This window comes from Fusarium poae, chromosome 4, assembly GCF_019609905.1.
Source record: "Fusarium poae strain DAOMC 252244 chromosome 4, whole genome shotgun sequence".
NCBI lineage: Eukaryota > Fungi > Ascomycota > Sordariomycetes > Hypocreales > Nectriaceae > Fusarium > Fusarium poae.
Window position 1 is genome coordinate 5316225 of NC_058402.1, and position 25465 is coordinate 5341689.

General features: G+C 47.2%; 8 protein-coding genes across 8 annotated transcripts; 4 read left to right on the top strand and 4 right to left on the bottom strand.

Annotated features, from left to right (window-relative positions):
- Nucleotides 1-1871: 1871 nt before the first annotated feature.
- FPOAC1_011806 (uncharacterized protein) lies at nt 1872-2547 on the top strand (the record flags this gene model as incomplete). Its single annotated transcript, XM_044856173.1, has 3 exons — nt 1872-2084; nt 2194-2256; nt 2314-2547. 3 exons carry the CDS (start codon nt 1872-1874, stop codon nt 2545-2547), a joined length of 510 nt encoding a protein of 169 aa, XP_044703486.1.
- Nucleotides 2548-3182: 635 nt separating this feature from the next.
- FPOAC1_011807 (uncharacterized protein) lies at nt 3183-4236 on the bottom strand (the record flags this gene model as incomplete). Its single annotated transcript, XM_044856174.1, has 3 exons — nt 3183-3980; nt 4043-4151; nt 4226-4236. The coding sequence occupies 3 exons, from the start codon at nt 4234-4236 to the stop codon at nt 3183-3185; spliced, it is 918 nt and encodes a 305-aa protein (XP_044703487.1).
- Nucleotides 4237-7020: 2784 nt separating this feature from the next.
- Nucleotides 7021-9138, top strand: FPOAC1_011808 (uncharacterized protein; the record flags this gene model as incomplete). Its single annotated transcript, XM_044856175.1, has 2 exons — nt 7021-7037; nt 7149-9138. The coding sequence occupies 2 exons, from the start codon at nt 7021-7023 to the stop codon at nt 9136-9138; spliced, it is 2007 nt and encodes a 668-aa protein (XP_044703488.1).
- Nucleotides 9139-9575: 437 nt separating this feature from the next.
- FPOAC1_011809 (uncharacterized protein) lies at nt 9576-12594 on the bottom strand (the record flags this gene model as incomplete). The annotated part of the gene is made up of 6 exons (XM_044856176.1): nt 9576-11450; nt 11497-11928; nt 11988-12080; nt 12150-12184; nt 12237-12287; nt 12339-12594. The coding sequence occupies 6 exons, from the start codon at nt 12592-12594 to the stop codon at nt 9576-9578; spliced, it is 2742 nt and encodes a 913-aa protein (XP_044703489.1).
- A 1359-nt stretch (nt 12595-13953) lies between these two features.
- On the bottom strand, nt 13954-14517 carry FPOAC1_011810 (uncharacterized protein; the record flags this gene model as incomplete). Its single annotated transcript, XM_044856177.1, has 4 exons — nt 13954-14093; nt 14144-14268; nt 14327-14410; nt 14501-14517. 4 exons carry the CDS (start codon nt 14515-14517, stop codon nt 13954-13956), a joined length of 366 nt encoding a protein of 121 aa, XP_044703490.1.
- A 1931-nt stretch (nt 14518-16448) lies between these two features.
- On the top strand, nt 16449-17802 carry FPOAC1_011811 (uncharacterized protein; the record flags this gene model as incomplete). Its single annotated transcript, XM_044856178.1, has 2 exons — nt 16449-16847; nt 16903-17802. 2 exons carry the CDS (start codon nt 16449-16451, stop codon nt 17800-17802), a joined length of 1299 nt encoding a protein of 432 aa, XP_044703491.1.
- A 2549-nt stretch (nt 17803-20351) lies between these two features.
- FPOAC1_011812 (uncharacterized protein) lies at nt 20352-20845 on the bottom strand (the record flags this gene model as incomplete). Its single annotated transcript, XM_044856179.1, has 3 exons — nt 20352-20358; nt 20409-20767; nt 20831-20845. 3 exons carry the CDS (start codon nt 20843-20845, stop codon nt 20352-20354), a joined length of 381 nt encoding a protein of 126 aa, XP_044703492.1.
- A 1030-nt stretch (nt 20846-21875) lies between these two features.
- FPOAC1_011813 (uncharacterized protein) lies at nt 21876-25387 on the top strand (the record flags this gene model as incomplete). The annotated part of the gene is made up of 4 exons (XM_044856180.1): nt 21876-22913; nt 23717-24012; nt 24065-24452; nt 24503-25387. 4 exons carry the CDS (start codon nt 21876-21878, stop codon nt 25385-25387), a joined length of 2607 nt encoding a protein of 868 aa, XP_044703493.1.
- Between the last annotated feature and the right edge of the window lie 78 nt (nt 25388-25465).

Here is a 25465-nt window from a genome sequence, read left to right on the forward strand (position 1 = left end):
GAAGAGAAACGGATTATGTAACCTGGGTCCGTGGACCTTTTGAATGAGCGTGTGAGTGGTGACCCAAGTCGGAAAATGGCGTGGCTGGGCCGGGGACGCTTCTGCTCTCCGCTTTGCTTGACGGACTAGGCTAACCTGAGTTTAGATAGGTTTAGGTGGTGGTTTGGTATGGTTATCGCTCGCTTGTCGCTTGCTTGCTTCTGCAATTCGATGGCGGATAGGTGTTGTTACTGTACACATGTACGGAACTCGAGGCCGTTTCTGGTTCTGACAGTATCGAATAGAGAACAAGCTTGAAATACTGATGAAGACTGGCGCGAGAAGCCCAAAACACGCGCGAACTTCTTGGGGTTCGATGTTAAGTAAATTGTCTCAGCCGTTTTGCAATTTTGGTGATGCCCCAATTTGAGTAACAAAGACGCGTCAACTGCGACCTATGTTGTTTTGGTGAGAATTGTTCAAGTCGCGTCATAAAAAGTGAAAACCTAATCCCTTCTTTCTATCTCTTTTCTTGTTTCCGACACCGGTCGTTCTGATAGTTGACGCGATGGGAATAAACGATGGGCTCGAGAGGAGATTGGATGGATTTGCTGACTGATGCAGGAAGGGAACGTTGTTGTAGTAGGGAAAATATTTGTCAGCGAGCAGAGATGAGAAGCAAGGAGCTAGGACCACCTAACCTCGGCCACCTGCACCTTTCTCATGCGCAGAGCCCCACCCACTTCTAAAGACAAATGTCCATACCTTCTTAGTAGGTACATTGAGGCTTCGGAAAGTTTTGATCTAACATTCAGCACAAAAAGACTTCAATACGACCTTAAATCTCGTAACAGAAATACGCATGGCGGTGATTACCTTCGGCAATCTTGCAGGAGATAAAGTCTCGGGTTCCAGCTTCTGATTGGCAAGGAGTGGTCGCATAAGCATATTAGCACCTACTGTCATCTACCTAGGTATTCTAGGTGTTATAGATTGGACAATTGACTGATCATATCCCATTAATGAAATCCGGTTCCGTTCTTTTGAGGATAAGAATTCAGCTGACTTATTTCTCATGATTACAGAATCCCTAAGCTTTTATCTGTGCCTGTACTTTCTCGCCACATTGTCTACTTACTAATCTAAATGAGATACCTCTAATTACAGATTTCGCGTCACCAAGAAAACGGTCTCTCCATCTTCCTCCTCTCGCCATAACTGTCCAATGAATTTGGAGCCACTTCCGGGCTTTCCGGCCCCCAATAATGTCCATAAGATGCAAGCTGTAATGCTGTAAGCGCCTGAACGATGCGATACGGCTTGATAAAAAGAAAAGCAAGGGTTGCATGCCTACCTGGCTTGTAAGCACAGTCTATGGATAGAGGGGCTTGTTCTAAGTAATTTATCCGTTATAGGCATTATTATATCTAGTGAATGTGTGCGGTAGTTCTCTTGCGTCTACCTACCTGTAGGTAACCATTATTAGATGCTCATTCTGCACTTAAGTTATCTCTAGTAGGGTTTTAGATCAACCCATACTTACAACCTACCCGTCAGACTTATGTTTACGGCCAAGTTACCCGATCATGGATGATACCTAGCAGAAATTACCGGGACACTATAGTGGGAAGGCTAGTAAGACTTTAGTCCTTGAAATTCTGTATATTACTCAAGAACCATTAAAACACAACGATATTATTCCGTATTGCATGTCAAGGAAATTAACATGCGATGTGTTAGTGGGTACACATCAACTCACCAATAAAAGTGTATGCGAAAAGTACTCTCAATCTTGCTGCTCACTCCGGTTTCGTCTTTCATCGTCCAATCCTTTCAGCCGCATCAACTAACCCACAGATGTCATTGGCAACTTCAACACTTTTCCCCTTACAATGCGCCCTTTACAGCCCTCAGTTCGTCTTCCATCACTGGTGCGCTTCACGTCATCAATGGCTCAGCCACGATTTTCTGCTGGTACTGACACCGCGAGCGTAACACCCGCACTGAATGCACTGCTCACATCTGAGGGTGGGCGATGGACATTGGCCAAGGACGGTACTGCCTTAGAGAGGCAATTCAAGTTCAAGACTTTTGCAAAGACATGGGTGAGTCTAACGAACTGTTGGCAACCCCAGCCATGTGTCATATAGGGGTTATGTAGTAGTCGAGCTGCAGACAAAAGGCATGGGCTATCTATCAGCTAACTCATCACAGGATTTTATGACAGGAGTTTCCCTCCAATGCAAATTCAAGAATCACCACCCTGAATGGTCCAACGTAAGTCTGTTTCTGTACTCCAGCCGTTACAGTCAACTCATCATCATATGAATCAAGGTTTACAACACCACTTTCATCCGCTGGACGACGCATAACCCAGCTGGTCTCTCGGACAAAGACATTACCATGGCTACGCAATGCGATGCTCTTGCAGCTCAACTAGGCGAGCTACCTCCGGGGCCGGAAACTTTATCCATGGCCGAGGTAGGGGACCAAAGCTGTGCGATTCGCGGCTTGGCGGACCAAGCTGCTGGAGCAGCGGGAGACTGCTGTATGCCCAAGAGCAAATGATAAATAATGGAATTGAGGCCGATACCTACCTCGTACTGGGAAACAGCTCCGCTGAGGGCGAAAACGATACCATGCAGCTGTGAAGAATACTGAGCTAGTTGATCCACCCTACTTGTAGAGTGACAAGATTTTCAAGGTCCTATATGGTCTATCACTTCTCATAGGTGTCTAGTGAGTAGCAGAAGAGCTGGCCTGCCAAGTCTTAGGGTGCAAAATAAGTAGTCTAAAATACATTCTGAGGAGCATAAACTAACTTATGAGTTTCGTCTGTTATGCTTTCGGCAGTCAATGTTTCTGATACCCTGGGGGTGTCATCATGGCATAATCTGTATTCGTAATAAAATTTGGACAACGAACGATGTTGATTATTAAATATGTCTAAAAGCCTCTCCTGGGCAATGTTTTGTATATACAAGCGTAAAAAGTCGTTCTTAGTCAACATCCCCAAACGCCGTGCGAATGCTCAAGTCGCGAGTGTAGCGGTACAGACGATTATGTCCGCTGAGCCACCGTCTAAATCTCCATCATGATCAACAGTCTTCTTTTTTGTTCATGGTCGTAAAATCCTGGGATATCCAGAATCGATTCACCGCAATCGATTGTTTGTCGTCGTGCCAGGTTTTTTCTGTGGAAGTCTATTGCTGCTTCTGGGCCTTGATGGCAGCGAGCTTCTTCTCGCGGCGGCGCTTGTGAGCCTCAGCACCGGCCTCGGTGTCCAGGCAGTAGTCCCACCAGGTGAAGCTGGAGGCGTAGTTGCCGATGAACTTCTCGTGGTGAAGATCGTGGTGATGGGCACCGGCCCAGACGGGGAGGATGTGGCGCAGACTCCAGGGGAAGTCGTAGCCGCTGTGGGAGTCGATAGCCTGGAAAAGACGAAGGACGATCCAGGTGTACATAGTGAAGAGGTGGAGTTCGCCAGTAATAGCAAGGAGGACAATAGGACATCCAACGACACCAATTCCGAGGAGAGCAGTTTCGATGGGTGAAGCATACTCAGCAGCCAGACCGAAAGGAGCGGAGTAGGTGTGGTGCATCTTGTGGATGGCCTTGTAGAGGGGACCGTAGTGTAGAGCGCGGTGAAACCAGTAGTGCCAAGCATCCTCCATCACGAAGCAGATGGCGATTTGAAGCGCCATCTTCCACACAGGAGGGAAAGGTACACCATAGTCCATGCCGAAGTAGGTAGCGATGGGATGGAAAAACCAGATTTGAGGGAGTTCGGCGGTGAAGTGGCTGATGAGAACAATGGCGGCGCAGTCCCATTGCTCCTTGAGGGTGGGAACTTTTTGCTTCTGGATTCGGAATTGCTGGAAGTAGGGGATGTAGTCCATCAACATGAAGGGGATGCAGCGGCCGAAGTAGACAAACTCGTGGAGGACAAAACTCATGATACCGGTGGCAAGGGTGTCGTTCTGCATCCAAAGGTACCAAGCCTGAATTGAGTGTTAGTATGGTTATTTGTCGTGTTCGCGATGTAGGGATCAGGTGGACGTACGGCCCAGAGTTTCTCGACCATGTTGAGTTGGACATTGTACTTGGAAACCTCCTCAAGGACTACAAAGTAGTCCTTAGTTTGGTTGAAGGACGCGAAAGAGGTCGCGTTTCTGTAGAAATTGGGGGTTAGAAAAGTGTTGCTCAGGCATTGGCGCAATTTGCGTTGGATATAAGGGACACTCACAGCGCATCCATGGTGAAAGTGGTATACTTATGACAAAAGTAGGGTTGCGGAGGAGTCTCAGGTAAAAAGAAAGACACCAACTAGCACCGGTCAAGTCCAAGAGTCGTCGAGGAAGGCAACTCTAGATATGAGAGGGAAGGGTCGACAATGGCGAGGGCGGTGGTGAAAAAGGGGACAAGACGGTGGCTGTTGGGGAGGTTTTATCATTTCCTCTCCGAGTATCTCATAGGGGGGTCCCCATTGAAAATGGTGGGCAGCGGGCCTTGTCTTAGTTTGCTTGGCCACACACTGGGCGTCCGTTCACTAAGTTGATTGTGGACGGAGCTTTGCTCTCAAAGCTCGAAAAGCAAAAGCAAACACACGCAGCTCTTGCGCCGTTTCGCATTGTGTCGGTACGTATCGCTGCCAAAATTGCACCTCAGATTCGCCATCACACACCCTGTGTCTAAACGAATCAGGAACCTAAATCTCCAAACCCTGTGTCAGTCAGCCAACCACGTCAGAGGACCCCTGAGCTTTCTCTGGCCCGTGCATTCGGCAGCCTCGATAGCAGATGGAATTTAGAAATGGTTCCAGAATGAGGCCACAACCAGATTATCTTCCCGGCTTCCGAGCCTAGTCAACCAGTCAAATAAAGATGTCTGGATTAAAAGCTGTCACCGCTTTAAAGAAATCGTATGTATATCTCCAACATCAATTCCACGAAGATGTTACGGGGATTTCAAGGAATACAATCAGATCATCTGGAAGTCCCTGTGAATATTGTTCCCTTTCATACCTACATAGGTAGACAAGGGTCCGTCTAACTGGCTGTCCACAACTTTGTACCTACTATTGAGGGCGGTGAAGATCTTAATCAGGCATGATGCACTTGCCACTACAGAGGCTGATTGGTGCGTGCGTAGTCTTTTCACTGATGTTAAACTGATACCTACCTAGGTACGGAAGTGTCATCGAGAACTAGAAGTGAAAAATACACAAGCGAGTGTGTGTTCCTGTCTCGGCTTCTGCGCCATCCTTGCAATGGGCCTGTCCGTATGTTCATTAAAACAAGTAATTCTTACATTTAATGCACCCTATGGATTAGGTGGCAGTACATTGACACATGGGTCGTAGTCTAGGATCTTGTCCATTGCGTGTAGGTAACTATTTAACCGTTTGGTGGAAAGGTCCCTGGAAGCTCGAACAAAACTTCGGACAAAGTGGTGTGTTATTGGCGACGCCGTGAGGCGATAAAAAAAGTTGTTAAATAGATACCCACTGGTTGAATGCCGATCCAGTCAAGGGGCAAAGTATCCGATTATCAATTCCGATCTACTGGGTCGCACGACACCTCCACCCCTTAACTCCAGATTTGGGGCCTTGTTCCGCGCGGCGCGGTTGTCTTTGTCTGTCTCGTTTTCGGTTCCAGCTGGGAACCTCGCCCAGTCCTGTTCTTTCACGAATCTCATGCGATCGCCAGCGATTCAATTGATTATGTGGTGTTTTTCAATTAAAGCCCTTGTATCTAATCGACCCAGATAGTACGATTTAAGGCTGGCTGGCTTGTTGCTTAGAAAGTACTATGATGATACTGGATTAGGATTAGTCCATGGCGGTCCCGAACACCCTGACGCTTAAATGCGATCCCGAATACGATGCTTCTGGATACTCCGTCTGAAACTGTGATGGGTTACAAACGGAGAGGTCTCAAAGTTAGTAGTGGTGTAGGTTAACTTGCAGCCAAAACGTAGAGCAAGTTTCAGGTAGATTTTACTTGAATATTCGCATGGCATATTAGAAGTCGAGATGTCTACTCGATGTAACTCTTCTTATACCACAATGATGCTACCTGCTACGATAGCGAACCAAACATCACTTATACTGGTTGATGGCTCACAGCTCGTGTCCAATGGGGCCAGATAAAGACTTTCCCAAGATATGCACACATACGCAGCTGACTACCTTACAGACATAGTGATGGCATTTGATCCATAATTGTTCATTTCTCATGCAATGCGATACAAATCTGGCACCCGCAAGCAATTCCATTTTATTGTTTAAGAAAAATTATATTACACGTGATTGGACAACAACTGAAGAGTACGATTTTCAGTAGCCTGGTACGAATACGAATACGATACAACTGATAGACAACTCAAGTAACCCAAACCATCCACACCTTCCTTCCCTTTCCTTGTGAACACCACGTCATGTCGCAAGATCATTGTGCATTGCATTGTAATGTTCCTTCCCGTACGGATAGTGTGTAATGCAATTGATCGGTACAAACCATTTGATAGGAGGCAGCCTTGCTGCAATTCGATCCTAGTTCGATCCAGCTTCTCTTTCGACAGCCAACACTTTTGCTTGATTTTAATGGACCTGGCTTGATGTGTGGCATCATGCTATAACCTGTTTCCCCACATTTGGTTCATCTCCCGCATCGCATTCGTGTTATGTTGAGCTTGCACAAGCTCTCGACAAGCTTGCACTCACACTCTCACCCTCGCTGTCCTCACGCGACCCTGACGCCCAGTTCAACGGCTGCACAGCCTCCGAGCTCCCCGTCCGTATCCCCCGCGATTCGGCGCTCACCTCCCGGCCGCAAATCGCCGCAATTACCGCCGCAGTCCGCTACTCGTCCGGGTTGTGTGCCGAGCTCTCCATCAACTTTCAGCTCCCGCTCCTATCTCATTTCTTGCCATCTCCGGCACAGGGTTGTTGTTCTTACCAGGCCGTGCCCTTGCTGACTGATGTGGTGTTCTCCCCTTCATAGCTATCAGATCTAAGCAAGCTCATCATTCAGTCGTACCATGACGCTTGTCTCCGAGTTCGTCTGCCCACCCTTGACTTCCACTTCATCATCTTGTCATCGAACACATGTTTTCCTTGCCCTCATCTGTCTGGTTGAACCCTAACAAGCCACTGACCGTGCTCATAGCCAAGTACGGCGGCTTGACGCCTACCTTGATCGTCTGCCAGTTCTGTCTGAGGTGACATCTGAAGATGAACACTCAGAGACCGGAGAACACGGGTTTGCTACGACTAATGCTTTCTCAACTCCGCGTCTCGATCACTTACTTCGTACCATCCAGTCTCTGAGTACCACTTCATCTTCGCAACCTCTTCTACCAGCTTGGCGTATTAGGGACCTTCTTATCTCATCTGACATCCCTGCCCCTGCAAGCCTTTCAGTAAACGAAACTCAGTCTGATGGTGCCAAGAGTCCTTATGAGAATGAGCTCGAATGGCTTCTCGTGAGCAAAGCCACCATTCAACTCCACGGCGTTGTTCTTAACACGCTTTTGGACCAAATCGTCCCCCTCAATGATGATGTTTGGTACTGGGATGAGGTACTAGGCTCTTATTCTTACAGCAGTCTCTATGCTGTCCAGACATCCCCCTTGAGGGTCTGGGCCTGGTCCCAGGAAGTCTGCACTGCTACCAAATTACGCATCCAGGCAGGCTCTCTTCACCATGCTCCAGGCGAACTCGTCGACTCTACAACTTCAAGTCTATCACAGCAATGGTCTCAGTTTTACGGCATCGTGCAAGACAGTGTCCGGGAACGGTCAATTGCCAACATTCAACGCAGGGTCTTGTCGCCTGTGGCTTTGTCTCGCTCCGAGGCTCGACGCAAGCAGGCGCAGCTTAAGAAACTGCGCGAGATCACGGCAAGCGGTCTTGGTGTGTTGATGGATGAGGGTCTCCAATTTGGTCTTGACGACGATAAGGCTGATCTTCAGGACCACCACGACCTTAAGGGTGTTGTCGAACGCAGTGTTGCGCTCATTGATATGGTTCTGAAAGAAGTGTCCACTCTCGACGTTAATATCAGCGATTTCGAGGACAAGGTTTTTGCCGGAGTTGAAGAGGATCCTGAGCTCTCTGTTCACATTGAGGGTAGTAGCACTGCCGATCGACCAGCGGTTTTAGCTCGACGACTACTCGGCATCATCGACAGGTCTCTCCCCGAACATCTGACTGCCATGCACGCCCTAGCAAAGGAAAACGGTCGGCCCGGTGCCTTTGTTCGCTACTGGCTTCCTGCGACTATTGGCCTTCTCTCCTCAACAACTGTCCTGCGCATCTTGGTTAACCGGAAGGCTGACATTATTGAATGGTTTATTGGATTCGGCGAGACTATCCGCGACTTCTGGTTTAATTGGGTTATCGAACCGACCTCTAAGATCATCTCGACCATTCGACATGACAAGACCAGCGAGATTGCAATTATGAGCAGGGACAGCCTCAAAGCCGATCGCGAGAGCCTTGAGCGTATGGTAGTTGACTTTGCTCTTGATAAGCCACACTTCGCTACGGAAACTGGAAGCATCCTGTCCGATACTCAAGTCGACGATATCCGTCACAAGGTAGCAGAAGGCGACGTTACCCCTGTACTGCGAGCATTCGAGAAGGATCTGCGACGCCCTTTCGTGGGTACGATCCGTGGAGATCTCGTGCGATCCCTCCTTATTCAGGTCCAGAAAACAAAGGTCGACCTTGAGGTCGCCATGACCGGCATTGATTCGCTCCTCAAGAGTCAGGAGCTTGTATTCGGCTTCGTCGGTCTTACTCCAGGTGTACTCGTTTCATATAGCATGTTTCAATACCTCCGGGGCGTCTTTGGGGGCCGATCTGGACAGCGTCAAACTCGCAAGGCTGGCCAAGCTATCCGTGTTCTTCGCAACGTCGACCGCATTTTATCCGAGGCTCGACCTACAGAGACTAACCTTCTCTCGTACAAGGATCACGGTCTCTTGCTCGCCGAAGTTCACATTTTAAGAAACCTGGTCGATAAGCTCATGCCTCGGGAGATTGGAAGGGAGTTCCTTGAGGACTTGGACGACCTGTCTAATATGAAGGGGATTCAGCTGCAGACCAGGTCATTGGAGCGTATTCGATGGGCTTACGCAAGATGGCTCCACTAAGTTGTTGGTACATGGTTACTTATTATGAGTCTGACGATGTTCTCTGTGTACTAGCTTTTGCTGGGCAGGGAGAAACAGTTACATTGTACTCTATACATTACATAGCTGGATTACATAAATGACTGATGAGTAGAAATACAATTTCATGTTTCGACTTGAAGCTCCATTGGTCTCGGCACTGCACCATGCCTGCATACATCAGGCACCTATCTGTAGTGGGCAACAGAACAGTTGACCTCCTAGCTTGAGAGTTTAGAATGAATAACATAAGAAGTCTGATTTAAGTCGCATACATAAGCTGGCCACTAGTTTCGTCTCTTATGTTCTTGGCGAACAATTTTCTTGATATCCCAACGCTACATTCCCAAACGCCTCTCCCGCGGTTTGTAATTTTTCGTTATATATCACAAAATGCGCCCGACGTTAATATCAATTGTCTAGCCCAATAGCCTGGAAATATCTGCTGCCCGAGTATTCTCACGCTTTTTGTTCCTCGAGTTCTTCTCCTGGAATGCCTTCGTCACCAACTCTCGCTTCTCGCTTTGCACATCAAGTACCCGCTCCTCCACTGAGCCTTCCATAACGAGGCGGAAAATGGTCGTCTCGCGGATCTGCCCGAGACGGTGGACACGGTCAATGGCTTGATCTTCGATGGCTGGCGCCCACCCTATAGAGATGATGTTAGTTAATGGGGATCTATCTGGAAATGTATAAGATTGAGGGAACTTGCAGCTGTCTGAAAGAATGACGGTATCAGCGGCTACGAGGTTAAGACCAACACTGCAAACTGCGAGACTGGCAAGCATGACTCGTGTCTTAGGGTCGCTGTCGAGAGCCTCTATAGCCTTGTCGCGCTTATCCGCCTTCATGCTACCATCGATGCGTGTGTATCCCATTCCCTCGGCTTTGAGCTGCGCCTCAACAATATTGAGGAAAGATGTCCACTGAGAGAAGACAACTACCTTGGAGCCCCCCTTTTGCATGGTCGCCTTGAGTATCTGCATCATCGCTTCCGTCTTGGAGCTCTGTGACTCAGCATCGAAATTGCCTTCATCGCCTGCGTCTTCGGGCGTTGGCTCGAGAAGGCTGGATTCGTCAAGCTTGTTACGACACATCGGACATTTGTGCTGGATTTGAATAGCACGAATAATACAACCCTGGCAGAACACATGTTTGCAGGTAGTAATGACAGGGCCATTTGGAATATCATAACAGATAGCACATTCCTCCTGGCTTTCAATGTACAGGCGCAGGGCTTCCTGCAGGAGGCCGCGGTTCTTGTCGTTGAGCGGAACCACTTCGTGCTCTTCAAGTAGTTTGAGAATATCGCTGACGCGTTCTTTACAAAGCGTCCAATGATTGCAGATTTGTCGAAGGCGAAGCAGGCGCTCCAGTACATTTTGGAAGCGTCCCTTTTGGCCCATTTGAGAGCCTGCCTGCCACTGTTCCAGCTCGCCTCTGGCTTCATCCAATAATGCATCATACTTGCGTTTCTCGTCCTTTCGGAACGGAATTCTATGGACATACTCCTTTTTGATTGGAAGCTTGAGGTCCACAAATTTCATATCCTTTTTGCGACGGAGACAAAGGTCATGCATAAGGACCTGGAGTAGTTTTTCGCCAGTCTTATCACCGACAGCAAGTCTACGGGTGATTTGAGCATTGAAAATCTCGGACTGTTCGATGCCTCCGGTGATGTGAAGAAACTTGATAAGAGAGTGCAGATCTTTGACCGAGTTGACAATCGGCGTTCCTGTTAAAACCCAGCGAGACTCTGCATTGATCTCACAGGCAGCTTGAGCCACCTTGGTATTGGAGTTTCGAATAGTGTGACCCTCATCGAGAACGACTCGACGCCACTTGATGTCTTGCGAGGTCAAGGCTCTCTTCACACCTTGATCGCGCTCTCTAGCAAGCCTTCCATAGCTGGTGATCACAACGTCACAGCCCTGAAGCTGTTTCGCAGTTGCCTTTTCGCTACCGTGATACGTGATTATGTTGGGCTGCTTGTCTCCGCGGACATGCCGCTTGATCTGTTGGCTCCAATTACTCATGACACTGACAGGTGCCACGATGAGGGTCGGGCCCTTGCCGCCAGTTAGGATCAAGCTGATGATCTGGAGGGTTTTGCCCAAACCCATGTCGTCAGCAAGGATACCTCCTGAAAGCAGCTTTGGTGCTGTGTTTGTTACAAAGCCAGACGCAACGTTGAAGAACTTGTTCTTGGACTGATGCAGCCAGAGCTGTACTGAGTCCTTGGATCCCTCCGCTGGGAGCTGGGGGTTCTCCTTGGAAGTCATCCAAGCCAGTCCCTTCTATAAGTTAGTTAAGCCCGTCATTTACCGTGGGAAAGCATACCTGTAGCTGGTATGGCAAGAGCTGTGCCTTCAAATCTTCGGGCTGCTCAGCCATTTGCATCTTCTCCAACTCATCCTCGCCAATCGCAAGTGACTTGATGGCGTCGCCGCCCTTGCGCATCTCGATAGCCTCACTCTTCTGGAGTACATTATCCATAGTGATCTCTGGTTTCTGGGGAACAGAAAGTTCTGAACCGACCCCATGGGTCGAGCAGCCATTCATCAAGCCCAATGCAGCCTTCTTGCGGGCCTCAGCTTCCTTTCTAGTGTTCTTGAGTTCCGTAGCAGTGACTAGTTTGTCTTTCTTGAGTAGCTCCTCGATCCTGGAACGCTCCTGCGGGTCGCTAGACCCATAGAAGAAGAGCTTAATCGGGCAGTCATAGAAGGCCTTTTCGCCCATGAGTTGGGCTTCGAGAACGATGTCGCCGCGATCCTGAGTTTCTCGTCAGAAAAGTGGCCTTTCAAGTGCGCGTACATGGTAGTCTGTCTTACCACATATGGGGCAATTTTCTCTACAATTTTACGCGGTAGATGGCCGATTTGATTACCAACGACATTGTCCACCCGAATAGCATTTCGGTCGTACTGCAGCAGGTCAGATGTGGTCAATCAGGCTATTTCGCAGGCAATGAGGCCACTTGGAGTATTACGAACCGCGTTGTTGGGTTCTCGTTTACAGAGAACAGCTTCTGTGTAATTGTAAGTATTTTGAAGGGCGGACGAAAGAAGAGAAAGGCATACCTCCTGATGATGCGTATCCTTGATAATACTGTACGCCGACAATCTTCCCATCTATACAATGTTAGATTACTTGTGTCGCGATGTGTGATGTATGTGGCGTACGAAATGTCCCATAGAGTTCCAAGGGAGGGCCTTCATCGTCCTGAGTCAAGTCAAGATAATCGGGTTCAGCTGTAGATGATGGAGCATTTTGTGATGAATGACCGCCTCCATAGACACTAGTTCCACTTTGTCCGGGATGGTTTTGGCTTTGGTGTTGACCGGGTCCATTTGGAGCGGGCCGTTTTTGACGCGTCTCGCTTTCATCGTCACCTGTAAGGTCGATAAACTCATGCGCGCGTTTGGCTGGTTTCGGCATGCTGGCGATAACACAAATATTGCGAAATACTGGCGAAAAGAGAGGAAAGAAGAACACGTTTCTCTTTCTCCTCTGGCTAGATACTTAGGTACCTGATCTAATGAAGGTACCTAGAGATCTTCTCTTTGCTCTTGTACTGCTTTGAAGGCTTCGTACCTTAGTAGGTAGGAGGCGCGTCACGGAACTTGCTTCTTTGCCGGTAGCGGATCAATCAAATAACCCGACAAACTTAAAACCTCGGCATAGAGTGTACGGATGATTGCATAATAATATAGGTAGTATGGAATGGCAAGAGAACAATTATTCTATTAACTCTAAGTCCTTCCTTTTTGGCTTGTCCTTTGGGGCCGGCCATGAACGCAAGTGACCTGAGATCTATCCACATAGTTTTATGGAGTTTGTTTCGCCCAAGTTGGGTTGCTTAACTTAGTAGGTATACGCTTGTGCTATAAGCCTATAAAAAAACAGGTACGTATTTTGCCTCTCCCTGGGGCATATATAAAGACCAGCAATCTATTGTAAACATTTCAAGCATTTCTGCATCAGCTATTATCTTCCAGCCTTCATGTCACCCTAAGCACAACGTTAATGAATTACCCTGAACCACCAAGTTGGACAATCTGGTCAACAAACCTGTCCATAGGGTCAGGAAACATGCTCAAAATTGAGAAGCGAAATGGCTAGCTTATCTCAATTGAAGCCTCTGCTTCTGTAAGAGCTATCTAAAACCAACACTCTCCTTTCGCAGGATCGCGGCGTAGCCGATACCGTTTATCGAGTCATCATCTTACGATCTTTCGGAGAATTATCGCGAAGTATTTCCACTCTCGAAGCACTCAAGGTTGACGATTGGATAAAAGTGGCCGTTGTAACCTCTTCCCTGAGACTGTCGGTGATTGACAATACGGACCCTGAAAAAGCGACAGGGGAAGTCCCGGCTCGACATGGATTATGCTAATGACCACCAGCGACCATGCTTCTATCAACGGCGAACATAGCTTAATGGTCAGGCAAATCATGCCAAGGTTTCTTTAACTTGGGAGATGATATTGCAATTGTTTCTAAGAGTCTGAGCCTCAAGGTAATTGCTGGAGGCTATCGACAATTAAGTCAGAAGAGAGAAAGCAGTAGCAAAGGGTTATTATTATCCTAGCTACAAGTTTCATATGCCAATCCAGAGTAAAAAGAAATCCCATCCGTTTTTAACACCCCAATCTGTTTGCCAGCTCGTCCAGAGAGCCAGGAACCTTGAGGTATTCCATTCATCATCATAACACGGCCACCGGCCATGTTCTGCGACCAAATCACCAAGCACGTCAACTCAGAAGCCGAAGTCGAAGTAGAAGGCATGGTCGTCGTTTAGTAAAGTCCAATACAGATATCTCCCTTGACTCGGGCAGTCAAGTGGACCTCGGCCTCGAGGTCGAGCTTGATGCCGACAAGTAGAGCGGCGGACTTTTGGTTACCGTTCTCGTCGGTGGCACCCTTGAGAAGTTGACCTGAGAGCTGTGTGAGTAAGATCTAATATGGAATCAAGGAGGAAACTTACCAGCGGGCTGAGAGAGACCGGTGGAGGTGGGAAGAGGAACAACAAACTGCTGCTTCTGGCTGCGGCGACCACCTCGAGCCTGACCGTCAGAGTCGGAGTCGGAGGCGTAGGCAGGCTTGGACAGACTATGAGAGTGGGAATGGTCAGTGAAGTGCTTGATGGCATAATGAAGAGTGTGCTTACGCAGTAGTGGAGTTGCGACCAGGAGCAGGGGAAGAGGGAAGGTTGGCAAAGGGAAGGTCAGAGGTAGGAGGGGGAGAGGCGGTGCTAAGTTAATCAGTCTTGAGACTTTCTTTGGGAGTTTGATATCGTAGTCATAGCTGGTGACCGAAGGAATAAGAGAAGAGGGATGCTTACGAAGTAGGGGCAGACATCGTGTTGGGTTGGGTGGTGTTGGACAAAGATTGTCAAAGGTGGTTGTAAGTTGGTTGAGGTAGTGGTGGCGATGGCCGAGGCTGAAGATCAAGTAGATGATTGTTGAATGGGTTGGATGGTGAGTGCTGATGAGATAAAAAGGCATGAAGGTGAAGGAGAGGCCATCTTATATAGAAGATCTGGACCTAGGAAGGAGTAACATTTGCCTATGTCCGCTCAGATCAGACTTGCGATATCTGAGTCTGTATCCATACCACACTACACTACACCTTGCAGTATGATCTTCATTGCGAAACATCCCGATGCCGAGAATTGTAAACGAACGGAGTTTGGCCGACCCGGTCTGTACAAGCATTGCCGTATGCGGCAGTCGTGAATTCGACTGAATTCGATGCGTTGTTCAGTCTGGCTCAGCCCAGCTACTCATGCTGTCTCACACTGAAGCACCAGGTCAAGGTTGTCTGTATACAGTAGCCAGGTTAGGTAGGTATAGCTGCGCAGCTGAGGATAAGATGCTGGGGCTAATTCCAATGAACAGTCTAGATTGACGCTCCACGATAACATGCGATGCGTGCAAGGCTACCCATGTCTGTATACATACGCATGTGGGAAATATTGACAGGAATCTAGACGGGGGCCACTTCAGCCGCAGCCGCATATCCCTACGTTCGAGAAAGAAAAGAGACTTGGTATCCGAATGTTCTCTATTAGACCCGGGGCTAGACGTTCAAGGTCGCAAGGGGGTCCTCGTCTGTTACGGGTATTCAGATCCGGTATGGGGAATGGGCTGTCATTCAAAATAAGGCCACACATAAGAGAAGCACAACACGAGCCACAAAGGGACAATCCACAAGAGTCGAGGCTGGTTACAGAAGAGTAGGTTTTGAGTGGCAGAAACAATAGAGAGGGGCATCTGCGTGACATGTCTCTGGAAATATCATCCGATGTTGGCTTGTGCTGTCGCGATACTGGTTACAGATCCTGTCCTGGGGAAACAAGGATAGTAAAGAGTTAGTTAATTGGAGCTGGGAAACAATGCAAGGTCTACGTGTCTATTGTGTCTATTGATACGGGAATTACCGACGCAATGTGATATTCCACGAAGAGGTTCTCTAGTTGGGGACCGGAAAGAAGCCGGTTCAATTGGCGGCGATGACAATGAATTCACTCCTATCATAATGCATTCGACCCAATTGACGACTGTACAATAGTAGAAACAACCTTGCTTGGCCTTAAACACGCCTTAGATGCCCGAAACACGACGTTTGTGGTAAATATTGTTGCTAATCCTCCAGCTCAAAACAGGGGTCTCTCTCCTAACGCTTCGCTTAGATTTATGTAGAGTACATAAGGTTGTGTTTTAGGCATGCAAGTAGACAGGGGTACCCGTGCCTGAGTTATGTTTCACATTATGTACTAATGGTTGGTCAATCTCGACTCCATATCGACAGGGATCAAGGTCCCTAACTCCTAACCTTTCTTTTTGATCCCAACTTAAAAGTCTTAACGTAGCACACATCGAAGAGAATGGCATGATTCTGTCGGAAAACACCGGTAATCCGCTCATGCGTAAGATGGTATGACACGTAACTGCCCTGGTCTCTGCAACAATGTTGTAGTCTTGGCTGGTAAGTAGAGGGTGTAGTACCGAGACTCATTTGCCTCTCTAGCTACTCGAATCTGTTTCATAGATTACGAAGTACTCAATGAGCAATACCACTTCGCGTGCGACTTACTGCACCACTTTCTATAATCTCTGAATGAGATTACTATACCTATACTATCCAGGAATAACACTACCTTCCCATCCACATTGTGCCTCGTTTGTGTCTCACATTCAACCCATCACCCCCAACCCTGAGGGAGTATTATTCCTTGTCTGGTTTCTCTTTTGCCACGGTAAACATCGCCACTTGTCCGACGAAGTTCGATGACAACCCCCTCACCTTCTTGTCCCAACGTTGATTCAACATACTCATCTTCATCCTTCACATCTCAACCCAACCAAGACTCAGACTCAGCTCAAAGTAGACTCCAGAATCTCTTGACTCCCTTTTGCAAGCAGAAGCTCCTTGAAGAAGTCGAAAAGCTCAAGGAAGCTGTCCAGAAGGACGATAAAGACAAAGTCATCATGGCGATTCCAATGCTCCTTGCTCTAACTGTTTGCCCTGCCATGCTCGGCACACAAGAGGCAATTCGGCAGAGTCAGAGCAAGACCAAACGCGAAGAACATCGTGCTCGACGCTGCAACTTGGTTGTATCTTGCGTCAAACCTTCTATCAGAAGTCGTGATATTAATAACAAGTTGGTTGTCTTGAAAGATTCAAAGGTACGTCACTACTGTAAGCCTAAACAGAGAGATCACTGATTCATTTTGGTGGCAGCTTTATATTGCCAATGAACACCCTCTTTACAACCACGATCCCAAGAATAGTATCAGCAAAGGCTATGCATTCTCGGGATACTTCCTACCTTTTCCTGATTCAGAGTACGAAGGTCTAGTCACTACCATCAGTGACGACCCTCCTTTCTTGAACTGGATCTACATTGACAAGAACACGTACGAAGTCAAGTATGGAGTGCGTGCGGATACTGAAGGCCACATCACTGGTCCTTTTGACTGCACCAAACAGGATCGTCGTATGACTTGCGAAAATTGGGAGGGATTCTGCGCCGTAGAAGAACTCCCAGGTATCTGGGCACTCTACTACGATCGCGATGACGATGGTCTAAGATCAAAGGTTGCCATGGGTACTCGAGTTCTCGAGGTGGAGCTTACTCGCCGGGAGAAGAAGGAGCCCAAGCCTGTGCCTGATCCCAATGCACCCAAGACGGTGGATGAAAAGATGAAGCAGCATAAGGAGCAGACTGCCAAGGAAGAGGCCGAGAAGGCTGAGTTCATGGCAACTGGTCGCCATCCTGGTGCTGAGCCGCCCTCGCCCACTCACAAACCTGAAGTGAAGAAATCGAATTTTCTTGATCCAGATTCAAAGGAAGCTAAGAAGAAACGTATTGCTGAAGCCCTTAACCGCCTCAATCTTGATAGCCCCACAAAGAGTGAGGGAGGTTCTGATGAGAGCATCCTGACCAGTCTCAGCCAGGACTTTTCCATCTTTTCGTTGGCCAAGAAGATGACAGATACAACAAACAACGATGAGGAGGCCACAGTGGCAAGCTCTGTGTGGGGAGGCGAGAGAGAAAAGGGAAAGGACAAGGAGCATAAGAAGAACGACTCAGCAAGTGAAGCAGGCCTATACAGGAAGCCCACTGTTGAAGAGGGCTGATACGTGGTACTTTGAGGATCTGAATTGAGCCTTTGGTTCAATGGCGTTTTTGATTGGTTATCGTGATACCAAAAGGGAAACTATTGTGCTGTAGATCTAGTCGGGGGCACCTTGGCCACAACGGGAGATTGTACATACTATTATGATATTACAATGAACATCTGCATCTGCCATTATCACATCATTGAGTTGGGTTCTATATCATGCTGATGATAGTGATGATCGACCAGGTGACCGCCGGGGTCTCTGCGGGCATGTCGCTGATGAGTTGTCGTGCATCCGGTTTTCTACCCGGCCCCAAAAGTTCTTTTGTGGCCAGCCACACTAAAGACAAGGATCAGGCTAGAGGTGAAGACAAGGTCAGGTAAAGGTGCAAGACAAAGGCAAGCATCCCTTGCGATGCACCTCGAAAATTGTGCAGAATGAGAGCTGTAACAGCTTCTTAATTCGGAAAGTTTAAATCAAACACTCCCTACCCGAAAGGGACGAAAGGAACTTGAAGAATTTCTGAATGTTCTTTTCTTGTTTTAGAATAAGGAATGGAGGCAAAAAAAAAAAAAAAAAAAAAAAAAAAAAAAAAAACACATAAGGATATTCCAAAATCTTTCGATTTTCTTGTCAATCTGTTTCAGGTTTAAGCTCCCGTGCGACACTCGTTGTCTCGTAGATCACTCCTCGTGACTAAGCGACAGCGTAAACATTGAACTGTTTCTCCCATGTAGTAGACCCTTGGCCTGTCCATAGTCATTTCTAGATTCTGCTGCTGTTGATGGAGACGGTAAATCATGTAACCCTCTAGAAACCCTGAACAAGGTTACTTGATTGGTGATAGCGACTTCTTGTTTAGACTAACCAGACTGTAAAGAGTGGACGAGGGAAGTGATATCAAATACAAGGACCAGGATCTAGAGAGATATAATTTATGGGAGCTCTAAGTTCCAGAACTCATCTCGGGCGAGCGGCTATGCGTGAAATATGAGAGTGAGACATTTGCTCTGTGACCAGCCCGAGAAAAACCGCGCTCAAAGTCATGAGTCAGTGTATACATGAAGCTTCCATTAACCTGACCCAGCTTCTCTGTCTCATGAACCCTTGACCTTGCACTGACTTTCCTAACAAGCACCAAGAATATCTACTCGGTCAGTCCCGCGCCTCCGCATGACTTGCATCCCGTGTGGCCCGCACCGGGGCCGGACGAGATCCTTGGGAATATGCAATATCGCAGATGAAGGGCCTGAAATCCAAGACAGGGGCATCTAGATCTCCTACTTAACCGTGTCTTCCATCCTAACATGCAAGCGAATCAAGTCTTCTTCAAGTGGTGTATATGCAATAATCATTCGACATCAACATCCGAAGCTCCATTTTGTTTCCTCCCCAACCGCCAAATAGCATGCCGAGGAAGACCGGTACCCAGGTCTAATGGAAAAAGCAAAGCTGAAGTAGCTTTTCATATTCAGCTTCGGCATATAAACACGGAATCCACATTTCATTAGCATTTATCCCCACAGAGTTGACCTTGTCTGCATATCAGACCAATTCCACACCTCAGCCGCTCGCAATTCAGCTGATTCAATTTGAATGGCATTTCTAGGCCAAGTGTTGCATATAGTATATACTGTTTTCGCGAGTTTGTAGTTTTCCCATGGACCTAGCTCCATGTCTATGAGTTGTAGTGAATCAAGTCGGTTGTTGCTCCAAATTTGCATATTCATCATCTATCTTCTATTGCAACGTTGTGAGGCCCATAGTGCCCTTTCATCTCACAAGAAGCTAATAAATAGGCTGAGGAGAAATATCGTTAATTGTTTATCTAGAGCCTTTCCTGCCATCTGCCACAATCATCGAACTATGAGTACAGCTATCTTCCCATAGATACTTGAATAGAGTTTTAGTAAATGTTAAACCTAGAAATAAAAGAATTACGAGCCTCTTATTAAAACTTACGCATATAAGTCGCAAATACCAGTTGACGGCTCTATCAATGTGTATAGGGTAGGAACTCGATCATGTTATCGCGACTCTGTCTCCACTGCCAAACCATGAAAAACACCACAATACAGCATTGTGACGGTTTGACTGTGGAGTTGCGCGTTAGAATAAGATGGCTGACGTGGCTGGTGAATGATACGTACTCTAGGCTAGGTAGGATCTATCTTAGATGGACCCGAAGATCAGTCTTGTCGAAGCGCTAGTTGATCACCGTGCGACGCTCCAAGGAGCTAGCATCGCGTATCTGAGATAGCCTCATGATTAGCTTGTGACCGAGCGCTTATCAACTGTCACTAGCGGTCTTGTCTATGTTATTCATAAAGATTTGAATGGTGATAAAAAATAAGTATATAAAATAGTCATGCCATGTCCTTAAAGGGACATGCTAGAGAATTGTTATTGTTTGAGAACCAGCACATGTGTGTGTAGTATATGTATATAACCAAGGAAATGCAATCCAGTCATCAACCCCAACGCCGTGTTTAATTCCAACAGTCGTTTGTCATTCATAGGCAGTGTTTATGAACATTATAATAGAGTATACCGAGTCATGGTGTTTAGTTGCTGCGAATATTAGTAATGATTATTTGATGGCAATGTCAAGAGGAACTTACAGCAGACACAAGGTAAGATCACCATGGATTCTTGCCTTCAGCTGAATCTCAATCTCGAGGTTCAGCTCGAGATGGAGACTGAGAGCATCACTCTTTCCGCCGCCACCACCCTGCTGTTGCTGTTGCTGCTGTTGCTGTTGCTGCTGTTGCTGTTGCATCTGCTGCTGCTGCTGCTGCATCTGCTGTTGCTGAGCGTTGTAGTTGCTCTGGGCCATCTGGTTGTTGTCCTGCTCGTCATCGTAGTCGTCGAATCGGGCACGTCGCTTGCGTCGCTCGCCCTTGGACTTCTTGGTCTTTGTCTTGCGCTGAGGCTTCTCCTGATCGACCTGTTCCTCTTCGAGATCGCTTCTCTGCTCGGCCTGGTAAGGGAAGTTAGTGACTGTGTGATGATCGGTTGATTGCAGTAGAGTCGAGATACATACGGATGATGACGACATATTGATTGGTGAGAGAGTGTGTGTTAGGAGTCTGGTGATTGATTGATTGAAGAGGTGGTAGAGGGAAGATGTAGAGAGAAGAATAGAGAAACTCCACCAGATACAATAGAATTGTTAAATATATGTGAACTCGGTGATAATTATTTTCCTGCTTTCTCTTGCTGCCCTCAAACAAGAACAGAGGCTGACGCGCAAATCGTCATAAAAACGACTCTGCCAGGTATCGATGGGTCTAGAATCCTGTTTCTCTGTGCTGCAGACAGGGATCACAGCATTGATGTGACGTAGTGGGTGTGGCTGGTAACGTAACGATGCTAAAATGATGGAATAGGAGATTTCTTTTGGAGTTTAGCCCGTTTATCAACTTGGCATAAGTCAATAATGGAGGCCAATAATGTTCCGTCCCGTCATTTAATAACATTTTTAGTCTGAGTCCTTCCAGTCGAGAGATAATAGTACGTACAACGGTCAAGACACCAACCGTTGGAGATTTGGAGTTTCGGCTTGGGTCACGTGGGGGCTACTCATCTACTGAAACTCACTAACGTAGGTAGTTACCTACATACTAGTAGGTAGTCTCCATTCTTTCCGTAATTCCATTTATTCCCGATTGACCGTTGGCTTGCTTGCCTTAGTAGTAGGTACCTATCTATCAAAGTTTATTGGGTTAAAATCGTCAGTTCTGATTCGTTCCTGCTGTGAGTCATGGCAGATATTACCAACAGCATAAACGTTCAAGTCTTCCTCCTGATCGGGCAATTTTCTGAGTCGCTTATTCGGAATCGGAGCATCCCGCCATGTTGATGCTTTAATATCAGCTCAAGCACCTTCCTTTCACTGTGAAAAGACGAAGATTCCATCCACGCCCTCTCGCTGTGACTCATGAGGTGCTTGGCATTGCTTGATTGGCTGATCTTGAACATATAAAGAATATCCGACTTGCCTACATACGTAGGTACCTTAGTCGACCTGTTGAACACTGGCAGCAAGTTATACATGGCAAGACGAATATCAAGAACTTGAGTCCAAAATGACACGAATGATGCTGCTCAACCGAGATTGCGTGGTTACTGATCGAGGTGGCATTATCGAAAACACCCATGGAGTACACATCGCAGTGACCGACACAAAAGGAAACATCCTCTATTCAGCTGGAAACCCTTCTCGAGTAACTCTTTCTCGATCAGCAGCCAAGCCAGCTCAGGCTGTAGCTGTCATAGAGACCGGTGCAGTTCAAAAATTTGGATTCGATGATGCTGATTTGGCTCTTATGTGTGCTTCACACAACAGTGAAGACTTTCACATTGCGCGCGCCAAGAATATGCTCAGCAAGATCAGAGCCGAGGAAAAGGATCTCCGATGTGGCGGTCATCCTGCAATTTCAGAGGAAGTGAATCAAGCATGGATCAAGGCTGGATTTGAACCGACAGGCATCTGTAACAATTGTTCTGGAAAACATGTTGCTATGATGGCGGGCGCTGAAACATTGGGCGCCGAAGTTCAAAACTACCACCAATTCGATCACCCTATGCAACTTGAAGTCAAGAGAGTTGTAGAAGAATTGTCCCTCGACCCGAAACAAATTGGATGGGGCGTTGATGGTTGTAACCTCCCAGCGCCAGCGTATCCTCTCTATGACATGGCAAACAGTTTTGCAATCTTTGCAGAAGCAGCCGACGCTGTTAAAACTCATGTGGCAACAACACAGAGGACTTACAACCTCGCACGCGTTTTCGACGCCATGACACAATATCCTGAGCAAGTCGGTGGAACTGGACGTTTTTGCACTGTACTCATGCAGAGCTACAAGGGGCAACTGTTCGGCAAGGTTGGTGCCGATGCTTGTTACGGAGTCGGTATCCGAGAATCAGCAGATACTCGACGTCTTGGGGCAACAGGTGCAATCGGTATTGCTGCAAAGGTCGAGGATGGAAATCTTGAGATTTTATACGCAGTAGTCGCTGAAGTCCTCGAACAGCTGAGAGTCGGAACAGCGGAGCAGAGGGCAGAGCTCGATGATTTTCACCACCTGAAGAGGAAAAACACGATGGATGTTGTCACGGGGCTGGTCAGATTTAATTTCAATTTAGTCCCTGATGGGACGGAATAGACTGGCAGATATCTCGGCAGATACCAAAGAGAATCGAGGTTGGATTCTGTTGTAGAAGAGGAAGATGATTGGTGGGGAAATGATTTGCCGGTCCAGCACAAGACATGGATCGTGTTAGTGCTACTGTTTACCAATGGCAGAATTAATTTGTCCAACAAAGGTGATGATGCATTGCTACCGAGAGAGAAGACAGCAACTACTTTTAAGGCCCTTTTAAGCAAACTCGAAGCCTGCGAAGCGTCTCTGACATGCTTGTCGTATTTAGTCAACATAACTCGCCACAGTGTCTGTGGAAGCAATATCGTCGATACACGATGTCTTTTCAATTCAAGATAGATATCTCCTTCCTATCGTTTACCAACTCCGCACTCCACCTTCTCGACCCCAGATCGACGCAAACCCTAGCTACTAACGCGGGGGATGCTCCAGATTGATCCCATGTTTTACTTAGGCAATGCTACTGCGCCAGATACAGAAATTATCGATGATCTATCGTTGGTGGAAATTATCAAGCCGTTATTGAAGAATGTTATTCTCGGCAGCCCTTGTTCAGTTGTTAAGAATCGCTATCAGGCCCCAAGATACATACAAAATGTAAACAGAAGGCATGAAGCTTATAAGTACTGCCCACTGCTCCAACTCGAGGTTGGCGTACTTCACAGGGACTGGACCTAATTTCAATCTTTTCCCATAAGCAGTCAAAGCGATTTTTCGAAATGCTCCCAATATTACATATCGTTTTCTGGACTATCTTTGTACAGATAATCAGTGCCATTTCACCAAAAGCCAATACCTTAAACGGAACATATACCGGCAAACATCTTTCCGGTTGGGACCAAGATGCATTTCTTGGAATTCCCTATGCTCAACCACCAACAGGGAATCTGAGGTTCAAATGGCCACAGAGCCTGAACATTTCCTTCGACGAAGAACGCACGGCGACTGAATATGGCGACAGTTGCATGCAATACACACAGAATTGGACCATGTCTGAAGATTGTCTTTCTATCAACGTTATTAGACCAGCAGGGAAGCCCAAGAAGCTCCTCCCAGTCTTGTACGTACCACAACAGCGATGGCGTGTATATGGCAAAACTAACTGGACGCAGAGTTTGGGTTTATGGAGGCGGTTTATACGCCGGTAGCTCAGCGGATCCTCAGTACAACCTATCAGGAATCGTCAAAGTCAGCCAAGATATGAAAGAGCCTGTTTTAGCCGTCAGTTTCAATTATAGACTTGGCATGTGGGGATTTCTTCAAAATTTCAACCTTCTCAAAGAAGGGAATGCCAATGCTGGCCTATTGGATCAGAGACTTGCTCTCCGCTGGATCCAAGAGAACATTGAGGCCTTTGGAGGAGATCCGGAGCGAGTTGTTGTGTGGGGCGAGAGTGCAGGAGCACAGTCTATTGCTTATCAGATGTTCAGTTTTGATGGCCGAGATAAGAAGCTGTATCGTGGAGCTATTCTTGAGAGCGGTGGGATCACAGGCGCACAAGTAAGACACTAAGATTGTCTGTTTGAACTTGACTAATTCTTCTTGGCTAGATCCACGACCTAAGCTACTACAACGTGGCTTTTGAAAATCTCACGCGAACAGTTGGTTGCTGGGACAGGAAAGATCAATTGTCGTGTCTTCGAGAACTCGACGAGAAGACATTATATGCAGCACGTCCTTCCTTGACTTGGAACCCTTTGATCGATGGCACATTCCTCAAGGGATATCCAAGCCAACTCATCCAGGGAAAAAGATTCGTCTCCGTACCAAGCATAATTGGAGCCAACACTGACGAAGGCTTTTGTGTGGGAGCAGCTAATACAACAGAGGATCTCTTCTATGAAGCTTTCCGATGGCGAAACTACGCCTTGAGTGCTCCGACAATTCGAAAGTTACTTGAGCTTTACCCCGACGATCCTTGTCACCAACCACCATACCACATCACGAATTGCTCTCGGCCTGTAGGCAATTACCAAGGCCGAAGATCATGTGCAATTGGTGGTGATATCGCCATGATATCTGGACGCCGAAAGTTGACCGAGCTATTCACAGAGTCAGACCAGGTCGTATACAGTTACCGCTTCGACCAAAGGTGGTACCAGAGACCTGAATGGGAGGGTGTTAAACACTTCGACAACGTCGCTTTCAGCTTCCAAAATATATCTGGTCTCCTTGGCCCAAGCCCCGAGTATGATAGTCACGCTAAGCTTGCTCACAGTATTGGACAAGCGTACGTGAGATTTGTCAACAACCTCGATCCCAACCCACTAGGATCAAGTAAGGGGAATCTGCCAAAGTGGCCAACGTATAATATGTTGAACCCTAAGAACATGGTTTTCAATGCCACTAAAAATTGGGTAGAGGATGACACTTGGAGAAAAGAGCAAATTGAGTTTATCAATCGCTATGAGGTTGCAAGGGAGTTGTATGGGTAAGGCGACGTAGAGGAGCCAAGAGGAGAGAACCAAGCATTTTCAAGACAATAGACATAATATAATGACGATGCTACTAGT